The following is a 17,289-nucleotide window of genomic DNA, read 5'->3' as shown; positions in this document are numbered from 1 at the left end:
AACTGTATAACAGCTTGATTAAGGATAGACTTTGTTTAAATTGCCTTTATTTGTTAACTAAAAGAAAATATGGAGCACTCCTCCTCTAATTTTCCCGATAACAACAACCCTAGCTGAGATACAACAATGGGCTTGGTTGTTCCATGGACATCCATGGCTACTGGTGATCTTGATCTTTTATCACACATTAAGCATAATAGATCCTTAATCCTTTACCATATTGGTAAAGAACCTTTAATGGTTCTTAATCAGCTGCCTAACCAGAAGCTTCCTAGAACTCTCATTAATTAATTCTTCTTGTCCTTCACACTGTAGCCATGGTGCCGTCTTGTCACAGCTGCTTACAACTATTTCCATGTCACTAACTTCTTCTGGATGTTTGGTGAAGGATGCTATCTGCACACTGCTATTGTTCTCACCTATTCGACAGACAAGCTGCGGAAGTGGATGTTCATCTGTCTCGGCTGGTGTGAGTGGCAAGGAGAAGAGTGGGAGGGGGTTGGTGCATCTAAGTAAGCTTGTTGGATGATAGGAGGCCTCTCCTGAAATGAATTCCCTCAATGTATCCAATTGGCACAGACAGGAAGAGAACTCAACCCATCAAGTGATATCTGGTAGAACAAAGAAATATATAGGGGCATCACTGTATTATTTTTTAATTTAATCATACCTGAACTAGCATAACAATTGAGTAACAGGAGGAGGGGAGGTTAAAAATTCTGGAAGGCACCTGTTGGGGAAGATGTTATAATCTTTATTACTCTAAGTTGGGGCATCCCTGCAAAGGGATGCCCCAAGACATTTCATAGCCTGAAGTGAAGAGCAACTCTTTTGAAACATTTGCTGCTGCCTCTTAATATCCACCATCCACCATACAAAATAGTTGCTTCTGTTTGTCTAGTAGAACTTTACCCACCTATGGAACACGTCATCTTTATTACTATTCAAATTCTGGTCCCAATTTTGCCACTACAAAAATTCAGAAATAATGTATCATGTTACTTTTACTGCTGATACTGAGAAATAAAAATAGATTCTGTGGTTGAATCATGATAAGATACTGATATTCATATGGTCTTGATCCTACTATCCCACAGACCCTAGGGTGATATGTGAATGTTCTAGACTAGGTATAATGGGAGCCTGTGTTTCCTGGGTACAGTTGTTTTATTGCTGTGGGTTTTGTTTCTGTTTGGATGCTTTTAATACTTTTGTAAAGCCACTCAGAGTGGCAAGTTGACAGCTTTATAAATTGAAGAAATAAATAAACCAATGAATAAATTATAAGTCCCTATTGAAATAAAGTACAGCAGCTTTTTAAACGTTCAAGGAACTGCTTTTCTGCATTGGTATTAGAAACACAATATGAGAGTAAACTCAGAATCATAAATTAATCTTGGTGGTTGCCAAGAGTCAACACTGGCTTGATAGCACATAATCAATTTGCACAGATTCAGTGTATTCAGAACATCCAGAAACTGCCCCAGAACATCTAGCTCAGTCCTATCATTCGGGAAAGTCTTGAAAAAGCCCCTTTTCATGCCATGAAAAGAAAAAAGGTTTACTGCTCAGATGGGGGAGATATACCATCATAACTGCTACAATAATTTTACTGGCTTTTGGCACATTTTATGTTGGATTGAGTTTTCATATGCTGCTTCAACCTTGGGAGCAAAATGTCCTGGTTTAGGAAATAGTGAGATTTCTGGTTGGTTTTGTGGATGAAGCTGGATCCTTTCATGTTCAACCTGTTGCTGGATCATGTGTGATGGCACCACTAAAACTACTTGTTCCATTCACAGGCATCCCTTTCCCCATCATTGTTGCCTGGGCCACTGGAAAACTCTACTATGACAACGAAAAGTAAGTCAATCCCACATCCACTTTTCTGCTACTATGGTAATGACTTCCAAATCAAGCTTGTGTTACCATACAGTGGGTGGGTGCCCTGCTGGCATCCAAGAAGCATGAATCATTTTGCAATCAAGAACAATCTGAAATTATTTCAGAAGGTTAGGTAGGAGGGGAAAGTAGCCCTACTAACAGGCCTCCTCTTATTCATACTGGTTACCTCTTTTCTCCCACCTCTTTGTCGATGCATGACTCTGACCAAAGCAATTTATCTATGCAAAATGTAGGTTTTTCTATTTTCAGGTTGCCTGCAAATCAGAAGTTGCCTTGGATTGCAATGTCCAAGTAGAACTCTACTTAATGAGGGCACAGCCTGTTTATAAATATATTACATGTATATGCTGCCTTTGCTCCAAGAGATGAAGGTAGCTTACATGGAGATCTCCCATCATTTCCTCCCTGTTAGGTAGGCTGAGCTGACAGTAAGTGACATACTGCAATTTACCTAATAAATTTTCATTCAGAAGAATGGATATGAACTTGATTGCCCTGGTTTCTAGTGCAATATCGTAATGTTTATACTGCACCTGCTTCTGTTAAAAGAATTGTAATTGCTTTACAGTTAATCAGTTAAAAATACAATAAAATTTTACAGCATAGATAAAATTTTATAGCATACAAAATAAAACAACAAACAGAACATTAAAATAATGCAAAGTAAATACAAAAACATTTAAAGAATTCCTTTTTCAAGTTACATAGAAAGAGGAATTTCCACAGTATGATTATTATGTTCAGATGTAGCAGGGAATATAATCTCTAACTGAAAAAAATATCTTGCTCTATTAAAGCTATTTCATAGGTCTTTCTAGCTGCTACATTGAAGAAGCAGAATGTGAAAAGTATTGATGTTTTTGAACTCTAATGTTGGAGAAGACTTTTGAGAATACCATGGACAGCCAAGAAAACAAACAAATGGATTTTCACTCATGATTTAGGCTCAATTTATTATACATTTGGACACATTATGCAAGGATCTATAGTAGCTCTCATGGAAAAGTTGAATATCATGGTGGATGGACTAATTTACAGAGAGAATAGATGTAACAATGGAAAACCTGAAGGAATATGTTAGAGACAGATTATCCTGTAGAAAAACTCTTGATGTAGTTGCTCTGAGTTGATACTGATTTGATGGCACAAAATAAATCAAGTTGCTACTTCTCACACCAATCCATATTGCAGATTTGCTGTGTAAATAAAGAATTATGTATCATAATATACAACATATATTAACTCACTAATATTTTCTCCGCTTCCTTCAGCTTTCTGACACGTAACACAGCTGTAACTCTGTCTGCTTTGTTTCTCTGTGATATAAATATCACAATTAGATACAAATAAGTATTTAGTATATTCTAGTACTCTTTAGTACTTTGCCTCTTTTAAGATGGCAGTAGAGGAGAAATAGCAACATCTTGCAAGGGTGTCAAATTGGCAATCCACGGGCCAGATGCGTCACGTACATGCCATGCCCAACCCAGCTCCACAAAGGAAAAAAATATTGCAATACGTCTCATAAAGGCAACGTGACACACATGATCTATGGCATAAGTCCTGTGGTGGAATAGGAAATCTACTCTTTAGGACTGCAGCTCTTATCACCTTCAACTTGCATTGCTGATAGTAGGGGATTATAGAAGTTACAGTTCGGATTTTCTAAAGATACTTGATTTGTTGCCTCTGGGGTTGCTTGGGTGCTTTAGCTCAAATATGTAGTTCCTTACTTTCCAAATTCAGGAACGTAATCTTATAAGTCTTTGTTTACTGTAGTAAAGCAAGATTCTGGTCTCATTAAAACAAATAAGCTTGAGACACTGTATTGTGTTTTCCCTGAAGGGCAAAAATGATACAGGCAAGGAAGGGTCAATCTTTTCTTCACTTCAAATATCATGGCGTAAATCTAACTTCTTTTCTCCTTCACTGTTAATTATACACCCTGCTGCTGCTGCTTTTAAAAAACCTATAAGGATCTAAGCCTGGAGCTTCAATATCCCAATCTAATTCAGCCCTCATTATTAGGGCTTGCACAGTTGGTCAAGTTTCAAGGTGCTGTGAGGTTCTTTGTGACTGTGGCTAGCAAAAGTGGAATGGTTAATGAAAACCGAACAAATTTTGAAAAGAAAAAAAAAGTATATCATTCAATCACAAACTAGAATTCAGCCAGAAAAAGAGTAACAGACCAGACAGACCAAGTACCTCTAATGAAACTCAAAAGGGGAGACTCCATTCATTTAAACAATATTCTAATTTAACAAGAGCAGATAAGGTGTTTTCCCTATGCCCTTGGCCTCCATTCCCAAGGATTTGATAATGGCAGACTTAGCAGTCTCCTGGCAAGCCTATTCCATAATAATTAATCAAGCAGACAAACAGGATTGATTTCAGGCTGCCACCTTTTACCTTAATTGCCAGCCCTGGTTTTCATTTCCATGCTAATTCCTAACTGAGGTCATGACTGAATCCAGGTTACAGTCTTGCAATCAGCTTCAAGATGCTTAAAAAGCAGTCCTCATTTGTGATAAAAGGTATGCAACTTTCTCTGCAAAGGCACAGCAAAGGCAAACATAGGCACTTTGAAGACATTGGCTAGTAAACTTCATCTGTATGAGTGCTTGAGAAACTGCAGGAGTAAAGGACCTGATTGATACATAAGAATTGGAGGCCACAGGAAAAGGTGAGTTAATATTGCTCCCCCTCCTCCATAATACAGTCCAAAGAAAAAACATAGGCACTGGCAGCTAAAAGCATTTTAACCCATATTTAATGATGTGATTTGACCTCTACAGGATTTATTGGAAGTTTTGCTTATCAGAATAGGATGGATAGTACCGTTAACTTTTTCAGTAGGAATAACCTACCCCCAGTGAAAGTAAAACAGGACAGTGCAGAATATTATACATTGAAAAAGGCAATTATATTTCCACAGGTATCTTGGTGCTGCTGGATCCATGCCAAAAAACATCTTTATTTAACAGAAAGCCTCTTGGTCCCATAAAGCATTCTTAGAAATTAGAAGTGATACAAAAGTTTTTGGGACCTTCAAAAGAAGTGATGACCTGGGTAATGAAAGGGCTGTTTGGAATCTACTTCTCTAGTTTACTTTCTAGTAGACGAGTGCTTTTTGACTGGCTATCTCTCTTCTACCAGAAGGAAAACCAGAAATTAATATCTGCCTGAGCACATCTTCTTAGCATTCCAAATGTCCTTATTGACTAATGATGCACCTTATTCTCAGCAGATACTATTTTTCTTGCTGTGTACTTTACAACATGTACTTTTCAACAATACAGGATGTTTTCCTGTGATTTCAAAAGGATTTAGTGGGGGAGAAGTTGCCATGCTTGCAAAGTTCAGCAATTGGAAGTGCTTAGCTTTTAATAAAATGATTAAACAAATATTTTATCACACATAAGAATTCTGGACTATTGTAATAGTAGTGAATTTATTGGTAAGCCAGTATCTACTGATAAACATAAAATATAAGGTAAACTTTGCCCCTTAATTAATATTTTTATTTAATTTTTTTCAATTTCACCTTGTTTATAAATAACTCAAGGTGGTCAATAGATTGTATTTAATTTTTCTAAAGTTTTTTGAAGATTGAAGATTGTTTTGTTACAAAAATAAAATTACTGATTTTTTTAAAAAAAATATATTCTGGACTATAATGAAATTCTCTCCTAGAGCAAATTATGACTTTGGAGTAGAGGTGTCAGTAGACTATGAATTAATCAAAAATTATTTTTCTTTGCCTTGCCTCTCTGGAGAGGGGCTAATTGTAGAACATCAAAAGGCACCCAGCAACCAGAGTGTTTTTCTGTTTATACGATTGGACAGGTTGTAAGTATTATTATTTCACAAAGCTGAAACAAAATATGTATTTGGGTCTTGAACTCTATCTCTGCTTCACGTATATTTAAAGTCAAGCCCTCAACATTATTTATCTCAGTGTTTTTAAAACTTGGCAACTTTAACATGAGTGGACTTCAATTCCCAGAATTGCCCACCTGAATTCTGAAAATTAGAGTCCCCATTTCTTAAAAATGCCAAGTTTGAAAACACTGATTTATCTATTTGTGTTTTAACTTGCAGGTGCTGGTTTGGAAAGCGTGCAGGAGTTTACACTGATTACATCTATCAAGGTCCGATGATACTGGTGCTGCTGGTAAGAATGGAAGCCCCCTCCTATACAATGCCACAGTTTTCCAGGGTGACCAGAGGCAAAAGAGAAGAGCATTCCCAATACAGTAATTATGAATGAAAGAAAGAGATCTGGCAGGATCAGTTAATTATTAGTAGCAGAAAAATGTGCAAACTGATTTCTCTCTCTTGTTCAACTCTCAAAAGTTTTAGCCCCATTCTGCTATGCCTCTGGTTGTCCTGAATGTAATTCTTTACACTTTCATACTGGAAAAATAATATTTTGACTTGCTTTGCATCAAGGCATAGGACCGGGATATCTTCGGGACCGCCTTCTGTTACCACATGCCTCCCACCGGCCAGTACGCTCCCACAGAGAGGGCCTCCTCAGGGTGCCATCAGCCAAACAGTGCAGGCTGGCGACCCCCCAGGGGGAGAGCCTTCTCTGTGGGGGCACCTACCCTCTGGAATGAGCTTCCCCCAGGACTTCGACAACTTCCAGACCTCCGGACCTTTCGCCGCGAGCTTAAAACATATCTATTCTTTCGAGCAGGACTGGCTTAATAGGGTTTTTTAAATATGGATTTTATTGGGGTTTATTTTATATTTTGTATTGTATTTTAAATTTAGGCTATTGGAATAAGTTTTTTAAATAGTGTTTTTATTGAAATGTATCGTATTATTTTATTTGCCTGTTCACCGCCCTGAGTCCTTCGGGAGAAGGGCGGTATAAAAATTAAATTATTATTATTATTATTATTATTATTATTATTATTATTATTATTATTATTATTATTATTATTATTATTATTATTATTATTATTAGGAGTTATTCTCAGGTTGCTTTTCTTCCTTCCTGTTTTACTCTCATGACAGAGAGACCTAATTTTATTAGTGTTGGTAGGTTGGGCGAGAAACAAAGTGAGCACTAAAACTTTTCTCGGAAGCCACTTGTCCACTAAGAATACCAAACTATTTTTTCAGTCATGGAAAAAAGGAGAACTGAAGAAGTCCAAGGATTTCTGTCCTTGTGGGTAATCATTTCCACAAGACAAGTGTTACAGGAGTAGAGAGATCTCCTCCAAAGAGTGTAACATTTTGCTATCTTAAAGTAACAACAAAAGAGTGACACGTCTCTTGAATTACAGTTTTCTTTTATTCCTTCTTTCTTCCCGTCCCTCCTCTTTCCACTCCATTTTTGTCCTGCTGCTGTACTTCCCTGCCAATTTCTCTCACCCTATCACCACAGTATCAATTGAACACAGCATACTTCACACACATTCCCCATTCCCAGCAAGCCTGCTAATAATGTTCTTTGATGAGGATAATAGCCACTGCCTTATTAACCTAACCATATCTCTGTTGCAACCTTGGTCAATGCAGAGTCCTGGGGAGAAAGTGGGAAGTGATTGTATTGTTAGATGCTGATGCCAGGCATACAGAGATATTGCAGTGGTTTCTGCGCTCTGTGAGCTGTGGTCATTATTGTTTCCGAATCTGAGTATTAAATTTTACTTGAATTGATAGAGGCAAGAGGACACAAGATCCTCAACTAGAAATTACAGCAATCTATCTCCGGAAGGTCTTTCAATCCAAAGTTGTTTCAATTCCATTCCTCAAAGCAACTTTCCTCAAATGAAAGCTTTTTAAATAGGGGCCTATAGCTTCCGTAATCCCCAATGGTTTGGTGTTCTGTATAAAGCAGAAGGTATGGTTTAAAATATACTAAACAATTCAGAATATATTGATGGGTAATTTAGGCACTGATCTTCTGCTTCCTATGTAACATAAGACAGGACAAGAGATTGAATGCTAATTTAATACTTTCTCATGGGAAGAAGAAAGGGAATAGGGTAGAATCCTGCCTAAGATTTCAATTCTCCATTCAGCTTTTAAACATGATGCTAACCCAAAATTTAGCACTAAATATGACCCAGGTATTTTATCCTGCTTCGGTCAGGTCATTCAATGTAATCTAAAGAAGAGACCCAGGAGCAACTTGTATATTGTTCTTTAACATAGCCAAAATTATAAAGAACCAGTTCTAAAACTGTGCCAAGAATTTTGTATCATATTGTATATTCATAGATGATGCAGAGCATAAAAGACACTATTTATTTTTATTTATTTTATTCAATTTTTATACCGCCCTTCTCCCGAAGGACTCAGGGCGGTGTACAGCCAAGTAAAAAATCACAGTATCAATATTAAAAGAGATTAAAACAAACATATTATAAAGTGGCCAGATTTAAAACGAATTAAAATATTAAAATATAAATAACCCAATAAAATTTTAACCCAATAAAATTTTAGGCCAGTCCCGCTTGAATAAATAAGTGCCAGCTCACGGCGAAAGGTCCAAGATCAGGCACTTGACGAAACCAGGGGAAGCTCATTCTAGAGCGTGAGCTCCCACAGAGAAGGCCCTTCCTGGGGCCGCCAGCCGACATTGTTTGGCGGACGGCACCTGAGAAGGCCCTCTGTGAGAGCGCACGGGTCGGTGGGAGGCAACGGTAACAGCAGGCGGTCCCATAAGTACCCGGGTCCTAAGCCATGGAGCGCTTTAAAGGTGGTGACCAAAATCTTAAAGCGCACCCGAAGACCACAGGAAGCCAGTGCAGACTGCGAGGAGAGGTGTTACATGGGAGCAACGAGTTGCTCCCACTATTACCCGCGCAGCTGCATTCTGACTAACTGCAGCCTCCGGTGCACTTCAAGGGCAGCCCCATGTAGAGAGCATTGCAATAATCCAGGCGGAAGTTACGAGGGCATGAGTGACCGCATAAGGCATCCCGGTCAAGGAAGGCGCAACTGGCGCACTGCGCATTTGGTGGAAGGCCCTCTTGGAGACGGCCGCCAAATGATCGTCAAACGACAGCCGCCCATCCAAGAGGACACCCAAGTTGCGCACCCTCTCCGCTAGCTAATAACCGCTTCACAGCCAGCTGCGGCTGCAGCTGGCTGAACCGGGGTGCCGGCATCCACAGCCACTCCGTCTTGGAGGGATTGAGCTTGAGTCTGTTTCTCCCCATCCAGACCTGTACGGCTTCCAGACACCGGGACAGCACTTCGACAGCTTCGTTGGGGTGGTCCGGGGTGGAAAAGTACAGCTGCGTATCGTCAGTGTACAGATGATAACTCACTCCAAAACCACTGATGACCTCGCCCAGCGGCTTCATGTAGATGTTGAACAGGAGGGGCGATAGAATCGACCCCTGAGGCACCCCACAAGTGAGGCGCCTCGCGGTCGACCTCTGCCCCCCTGTCAACACCGTTTGCATCGTCGGAGAGATAGGAGGAGAACCACCGATAAACGGTGCCTCCCACTCCCAATCCCTCCAACCGGTGCAGCAGGATACCATGATCGATGGTATCGAAAGCCGCTGAGAGATCTAATAGGACCAGGGCAGAGGAACACCCCCTGTCCCTGGCCCTCCAGAGGTCATCCACCAACGCGACCAAAGCTGTGTCCGTGCTGTGACCGGACCGGAAGCCGGACTGGAACAGGTCTAGACATTCCCATCACTAGGTTTTCCTCAATTTAGGCTGAAAACTTATAAAACTTATTTTTTTTAATGCCTAGCTTTTTTGTAGAGAAAAATGTTGTCTGTTTTGTGGATAGTGATAATACTGTCAGACTACCAGCACTGCTAATCTTTCTGTCCCTATTTCTATTATCAGTAGTGAAAGTATACTTTAGACAAGTATAAAATTGCATATCAAATGAAATGCTATTGATACTGTAATATGCAACACAGCCAGTAATTATATTCATTCTTAAAAAATGGGGTTTTAACAAACATTAATCCATACTTCATCAAGAGTCCTTTGAAACAGCCGTTTGAAATAGGGGATAAGATTGTAATCTTTTTCTAATCTTCATAATCTGTTTGACAAGTTTTTAGACTTACGACCAGATATATCATTTTGCTGCCTAGAATAAAAGACAGTCCTTGTACAGAACAAGGTTAAGATACAATGACCCACTTCCTTAGGGGCAACAGGGTAGCTTAAAGACCCTGACAACTGATACATGTGTTTTGTTTATAAGAAGGCAATAACACAAGAGGGGAACAGGTGCAATTATTAAATTCAACTTGGATTTAAATCTCTGACCCAATTAGGAATTGAACATATTACAAACAATGTACCATTACTATCCAAAAGGTTAGGTTCAACCGTTGGTAAATACCAATTTTCTTATATCCCTCTCTTTCTAAATAAAATAATTTATTCATGGTTCACTTCTTGTGCCATTTATGCAATATTCAGCACTCTTCATTTAGTCTGCTTGGCTTCTTGATCACAGAGTTGTTCATATCACTCACAGGGTAACATAAGGATATTCTTTGTCACCCCAGTTGGTACTGGTTGTTATAAGCTTTCTGCTCTGAGGAAGCTGGTATTTAACAAAAAAAATAATAATAATAAACTGCTCATGTTATGGAGAAAGAGTGTTTTCTGTGAAATATGTTGGCTTCTTTTAAAATAATATTTTTATTAAGGGGTCTAATAAAAGATAATGTAAACTAAAAAGACAAAGAAAGATTGAAAAATAAAGGTGCAAGAAAGAAAAAATGGAAAGGAAAGAATCTGACTTTTCACCCTCATCATGACAAATATAAACAATTTCTCAATCTCCAACTAGTTAACAGATATATAAACCTCTTCACCCCATACCTCCACTGTTTACTATAGGCAAATCCAGTAAGCAATGTCTTTTCTAATCCAGGTATCAGCAAGAAGTCAAAACAGATCTCTAAAATAATCACATTAGTTAACAAGCATAAAATTCTGTCTGTAAGAAAATTGGAATGGATGTCCAGATGTCAACAACTCCAGAAATAACATCCCCAAGTAACAACATATCCCATTTTAACACTAATCAAATAAGCCAACTTTATCCTTATTTTTACATAAAATAATCTTGCTCTTTAATCCATTTGAAAGATCGTTTTCCCTTGTCTCTAATTTCTTCAAAACTGTAACAAGCCTTTTTGTAAATTCAAGCAGGAACAAAATATTCCAATTACTCTCTTGACCTGTATTATTTTTAATAAAAAATATTGTTATTTTCTTCTTAAATTTTAGCGATCCATTTTTTTTACATATCCAGTGATAAATTCCTGCTTCATAATCATGTCAGATAATTGTTTTCCCTTTTTTCCCCCTATATCAGCCTCTTCTGGTGTAACAACTTTTTCTGGGAACAGGATATTTATTAAAAACACAATCTAACTAAAAATGTTCATTCAAAGTCCAGTTGCCATTCCTGAACAATTTTTTTGAATGCTGTTATAAGTTGCTTATCATGCTATATCGCCAATAATGAAAATATTTATGCATTTATTCTTTAAAATTAATTTCAAACTCTTATTATTCAAAATAAAATATTCCAACTTTCTCTGAGCCCTTAATCTATTTAAAACTTTCTGTAGCCCAAAACTTGCCTTGCTATTTACTGCTTATATTGACTTCTTAAAGCTTAAAAAGATATAGTTAAAATTTTCTTATATAAGGATTGAAGGCACATGCAATAAACTTTTTATTCTATGCTCAAGCTGATACTAATAAAAAACAGTCAGTTCAGCTTTTGTTCTATTGCATACTCATAAATGCACAACAAAGAAGTACAGCAATGATGATGTGCTAAAGACTCAGGCAGGGGAAGGGGGCACTTTAAAGAAAGAAATATATGAACGTTATTGCATAATATTGAATTAATATAGATAAATCTAAGATTGGTCTGGGGTTTCCACATCCCATCTCAATATGTGGGCATTCCATACAGAGATGGTTTATTTATTTATTTATTTATTTATTTAATCAAATTTTTATACCGCCCTTCTCCCGAAGGACTCAGGGCGGTTAACAGCCAGATAAAAAACAACAATATAAATACAGAATAAAATAATAGTTAAAAAACTTATTCAATTTGGCCCGAATTAAGATATCTTTAAAACGATAAAACCCACTAAAAATTTAAAACCAGATAAATCTAAAATCCTATGCCAGTCCCGCGCAGATGAATAAATATGTCTTCAGCTCGCGGTGAAAGGTTCGAAGGTCAGGAAGCTGACGAAGTCCTGGGGGAAGTTCATTCCAGAGGGTGGGAGCCCCCACAGAGAAGGCCCTTCCCCTGGGGGCCGCCAACCGACATTGTTTGGCGGACGGCACCCTAAGGAGTCCCTCTGTGAGAGCGCACGGGTCGGTGAGAGGTAGTCGATGGCAGTAGGCGGTCCCATAAATAACCCGGTCCTAAGCCATGGAGCGCTTTAAAGGTAGTAACCAGCACCTTGAAGCGCACCCGGAAGACCACAGGTAGCCAGTGCAGGCTGCGCAGGAGTGGTGTCACGTGGGAGCCACGAGCGGCTCGCTCTATCACCCGCGCAGCCGCATTCTGAACTAACTGGAGCCTCCGGATGCTCTTCAAGGGGAGCCCCATGTAGAGAGCATTAATGGTTAATGGATTTTTTTAAAAAAAAAAACTTCATTTCCATCCTGTTATATACTGGTTCCTTCCTTAAATATCTTATCTATTTTAATGTTAATATTTATCATTTTAATATTATATATTGTTTTTAATCTAGTTGTAAGCTAGAATCATTGATGGAGAGAGGGCAGATGTGTAATAAAATAAATGAATGAAAATCAGTATAAGGTTAAATGCAATAATAGACAACAGTATTCTATCTGATATTAGCACAAACATCAACTCATCAATATAACCAGGGAATGGAGGCAATGTTGAATTGAACAGAGGCCTCTTGTTTTCTATTGGTTAGTGACAGAATATAAAAATACAAACTGAATTTTCTAATTTTATACCAAAACACTTCCAAGGGAAGAAAAGTACCTTTGATAAATTCCTGACAAATTAAATCTATCTTCTTCTTGCTTTAAATAGTTGAGAAAATAGCTCCTCCCAGTGGCAGAGAATGAAATAGGCTGAAAAATTAAAAAGTGCATTTTGCTACTACATTGGAAACTTTAAAACAATGTATAAAAACATATTTTCAAGACATGCTGTGTACATTCTCTGGGAGTTGGAAACTAGGCTACATTTCTTAAATCTAGATATAAATATATGATTGTAGCAGGATGGAACCAGGATTAACTGAGCAAACGGGAATGCTCGTGAAGATCCCCATAGGACATTAAGTATACTCCATGAGAAGACTCATTGGTTACCATACAGATTGATATGGAGCCATTACTGAAGATGTGTATGTATGTGTATTGTTGGGTATCAGATGTTCAGAAAGTCCATGGTTTAAATAAGAATTCAATCAGTAACTTATTATTTGACTGTTCCTGAACTTTACACCTTGAATCTGAGATGTATCTGAGTCCATTATATGAGGCTAATAAGTAAGGTAATCTGATGAAATGGTTGCATGGCGATAATGGCAAAACTTTTCTAAGCTTCTCTAAGTCTTCCCATTTTCAGAACATTATTTATAAATAACATGCTGCCATTTTGAAAAATGAGGATGTTGTGATTGTCTATTTATTTTTTTAGCATTTTGTACCTGATGGGATTAATCCTAGGTGGCTTGCTGGGGAAAAATTCAAGGATTAATAAGCAATGTAAAGATGATATAAAGTACAAATAAGAACAGGATAATATGTTTTGGTACCATTCCAACTCTTCTACACTCTATAATGGATTCATTTAGAGGATAACTTTGATTTATGCTACACACAACGTGGTATAAAACTCTCCTTGCCCAGTTATTTTATCAGTTTCAAATTGATTTCTGTTTCTGTTCCAGATCAATTTTATTTTTTTATTCAATATTGTCAGAATCCTGATGACCAAGCTTCGGGCTTCGACCACCTCAGAGACCATACAGTACAGGTATTAACCTAGGTGGGAAGAAGCAGTGCAAGGGGGAAAAGTAGAGAGGATTGTAAGAAGGCCTATCCTAAAAACAAAACCAAGAAGCTGACTGAAATTTCAAGAGGGAGATGCAGGAGAGGAAATTCAGCAGAGTAACTGTGAGGCAACAGTGTATTTGGGAGAAAGCATACCAAACCAACATCCTTACTAATCTACTGCTCTGAGAGGACAGAGAATAATGGCTCATTGCCAGCACTGAAGTAGGATTCAGTACTAGGCCAATTCAAGTTTTATTGGGTGGAAGCCAACTCATGTACCTGGGGGTAAATATCAGTCTGGCTTGGTCTCTTCACGTGTTATCTTTAGTGAAGTATACAACCAGTGTTTCATATTTTCTGCGTCAAATGAGGAGAGCACATCTTTCTCCTTATGTCCTGGCCACTTGTTACAGAGGCAAGATTGCAAGCATTTTAACAAATTGTATCGTTTGATTTGGTGCCAGCAGTGCCTCAGATAGAAGGTCCAGATACAGAGTGGTAAGGACACGCTGAAAAGATTATGGGGAGCTCGCTTCCCATTTATTCAGGGAAGCTTACAAGTGCTATGTGCTTAGAGCTCGAAGCGTTGTTAGAGGCCCCCCACACCCACTTCACGGTCTGTTTCTGTTGGTCCCCTCTAGGAGGAGGTTTTGAAATATAATAAGACTACTAGATTTTGTAACATGCCATTCTTCTTGTAAACTCCCAGGATTCTTTTTTTCATCATATATAAATTTGAACTAGACTCTGTTTCTGTCATATATGTGTATGTATGTGGGTACATATATAACGATGATCTTTTGAGAGCTGAATGCAATGAAATTTCATTTTAATGTATGCTGATTAGTGTACATTTTAAGTGACAATAAAGATTCTATGCTATTCTGTTCTGCCTGTTATTCTATTCTATTCTATTCTATTCTATTCTATTCTATTCTATTCTATTCTATTCATTATAATCTGGATGGTAACATGTATCCTCTTCCTTCAGGAAAGCGGTGAAGGCCACCCTTGTTCTCCTTCCATTATTAGGAATAACCTACATGCTTTTCTTCGTTAACCCTGGAGAAGATGAAATATCAAGGATAGTCTTCATTTATTTCAACTCCCTTTTGGAGTCCTTCCAGGTAGGCCGAACCTCACAAAAATCAGAGCTGCAATGAGTTAGAAGGGAGGATGGAAACACGGCATTAATATAGATCTGATTTCTCAGTGATATTATATATAAGGTATACAAATATCTTATATTAAAGGTATTTTTGGTACTTAAACATGTTGCTCCTCCTTTCCCAGTTGTGTACTCTGTTCTGATAAAAGATAAGCTGCAGGAGCAATGTTTTTCACACTTTCCTCCTGCTTCAAGGAATGGGGGAAAGCACATCAACATAACTGAAGAAGGACCACTTGCTAAAAGGTTGGCAGAGCCAAAAGCTAAAGGTGTTTGAATTTATATTTAAATGTAACTACATTTTAAAAAATGCAAATAGTTGAAAACTATTAATGTCATAAAGAATATCATTATGACATTAAAATTTCAATTCAGTGACATTTTCAGTGGCGAGAACCCACTTTGCAGATTGTGTTTGAGGCACTGGAGGCCTCAGAAGAGTATTTTTGTTACAAATTCTGTTATTAAACATGGGCACAATGAACCCCATTCTTTTAGTTAACTGCAGTCTGTTTTCTTGTATAACACTGGGAGGAATACGTTGTATCTCTAGTCCAAATTTTCTGATAAATGTAGAAAATTCAGAGATTGCCAATGTGCAAGCAAGGAGAATCCAGCACTAGAAAGCCTGCTACCCTATTAGATAATAGACAGAAGACAAGTCATGTTGTAGAGCAGATTTTTAGATTAGATTAGAGACATGTTAGTATGTGTCTGTTGAAAGACATTAATCATTGAATCTGTTTTGTAGAAAGGGGGGGGGGGGAATAATCATTTGTTTCTCTTCTCTAAACGGTAATTGATTCCACCATCTTTTTTTCTTTTCCAGGGCTTCTTTGTCTCTGTTTTCTACTGTTTCCTGAACAGTGAGGTGAGTTGGGGTTGGAAATGAAGGAAAGGGAAGGTTGCATATGCCACTAAGGATATCTTTTTTAAAAAATAGTCTTGAGCTTTCTTTGGGAGAATTGAGAGCTATTTTAGGTTAATAAAACTCAGAATACAGCAAAGAAAGTATGAAGAAATTAAGCTTTTGAAGTTTCAAATGTTGGTTTAATTTTTGAAATTTGAATTCAAGTGTCTTTTAGTATTTAAATGTTCTTTTAGAGGAACCACTTGAAGACAATGATCTCTGAGGACATTCTGGTTGGTATAAATGATAAATTTAACACCATTGTTACATTAAGGTATATTTTTAATACTTTTAAACAGTTTTAGACAATTGCGAGAAGATATACATGAAAACTTTTTTTAAAAAATTGATAACAATTTTAAGCTGAGAAGAGTTCCTTGGGTTTTTTCTCTCCAAATATTTTTTTCCAGCTTTTAAGGACAATTGATGTAATGACTAGAGTAGTCCTTCTCAATCTTGTGTTGAGTCCTTCTCAATCTTACGTAGGAATTCTCAACCAGAATGGTAAATTAGCATGCAAAATCAGAATTCTAGCCTTTCTACAGGTAGTCCTTGACTTACGACCACAATTGGATCTTAAATTTCTGTTGCTAAGTGAGATAGTTGAGTTTAAGTGCCCCATTTAATGACCCCTCTTGCCACAATTGTTAAGTGAATTACTGTAGTTGTTAAATTAGTAATACAGTTATTAAGTGTTAATAGCTTCCCTACTGACTGCTTGTCAAAAGGTGATCACATGACTCCAGGACACATCAGCAGTCATAAATGTGAACCAGTTTTCTGGCACTAATCAAATTTTGATTAGTGAGCATGGAGATGCTGTAATAATTGTGTGAAAAATAGTCGTAAATCGCATTTTTCAGTGTTAACTTGAACAGACACAAAGTTTATAAATGTTAAAACAAGGTTTACCTATATTCCTAAAATATGTATGAAACATGGGTTTGAGAACAGTTGGCATAAAGAAAATCAAGTAAGACAAACTGCACACTGATAGTTCTATGTCTGAACAAGGAACACTTGTTCCTGAAGAATGTCTGTGTACAACTTAAAGGGCAAGAACTTTTTCTTCCTTCTGTATCTTGCATCCCTACAGCTTAGTTATCGAGAAATCAATTTCAGCCACTGTTTGTGATACAGTATATCTTCTTTTTTTCCAAATTGGATCCTACTTCTATCATCATTTTTCATCAGCTGGAAAATATTGCTATGGTATCTACTTTATCTCAAAGGACCCACTTGTTGTATAATCAACTTTAGGCGAATTAATGAGTAA

General features: G+C 37.5%; 2 protein-coding genes across 4 annotated transcripts in view; one reads left to right on the top strand and one right to left on the bottom strand.

Annotated features, from left to right (window-relative positions):
* Window positions 1–17,289, top strand: part of CRHR1 (corticotropin releasing hormone receptor 1) — a 30,222-nt gene that overhangs the window by 12,311 nt on the left and 622 nt on the right. The window contains exons 5-10 of the mRNA XM_058183349.1: window positions 316–469; window positions 1,803–1,863; window positions 6,007–6,079; window positions 13,830–13,915; window positions 14,927–15,062; window positions 15,933–15,974. Of these exons, the coding sequence (XP_058039332.1) occupies window positions 316–469; window positions 1,803–1,863; window positions 6,007–6,079; window positions 13,830–13,915; window positions 14,927–15,062; window positions 15,933–15,974 (552 nt within the window). The remainder of the gene's footprint in view (window positions 1–315; window positions 470–1,802; window positions 1,864–6,006; window positions 6,080–13,829; window positions 13,916–14,926; window positions 15,063–15,932; window positions 15,975–17,289) is intronic.
* Window positions 2,839–17,289, bottom strand: part of LOC131198559 (zinc finger protein 135-like) — a 47,732-nt gene continuing 33,281 nt past the window's right edge. Inside the window, exons 7-9 of one of the 3 annotated variants that reach the window (XR_009155111.1) lie at window positions 14,979–15,089; window positions 12,911–13,002; window positions 2,839–3,101 (exon numbers count right to left, since the gene is read on the bottom strand). The gene's annotated coding sequence lies outside the window, so the exon portion shown is untranslated. Of the gene's footprint in view, window positions 3,102–9,342; window positions 11,097–12,910; window positions 13,003–14,978; window positions 15,090–17,289 lie in introns of those variants that run through there. The other 2 variants (XR_009155112.1, XR_009155113.1) reach the window with 2 other exon arrangements.

This window comes from Ahaetulla prasina, chromosome 4, assembly GCF_028640845.1.
Source record: "Ahaetulla prasina isolate Xishuangbanna chromosome 4, ASM2864084v1, whole genome shotgun sequence".
Lineage (NCBI taxonomy): Eukaryota > Metazoa > Chordata > Lepidosauria > Squamata > Colubridae > Ahaetulla > Ahaetulla prasina.
This window is presented reverse-complemented; position numbering and strand designations above follow the sequence as displayed.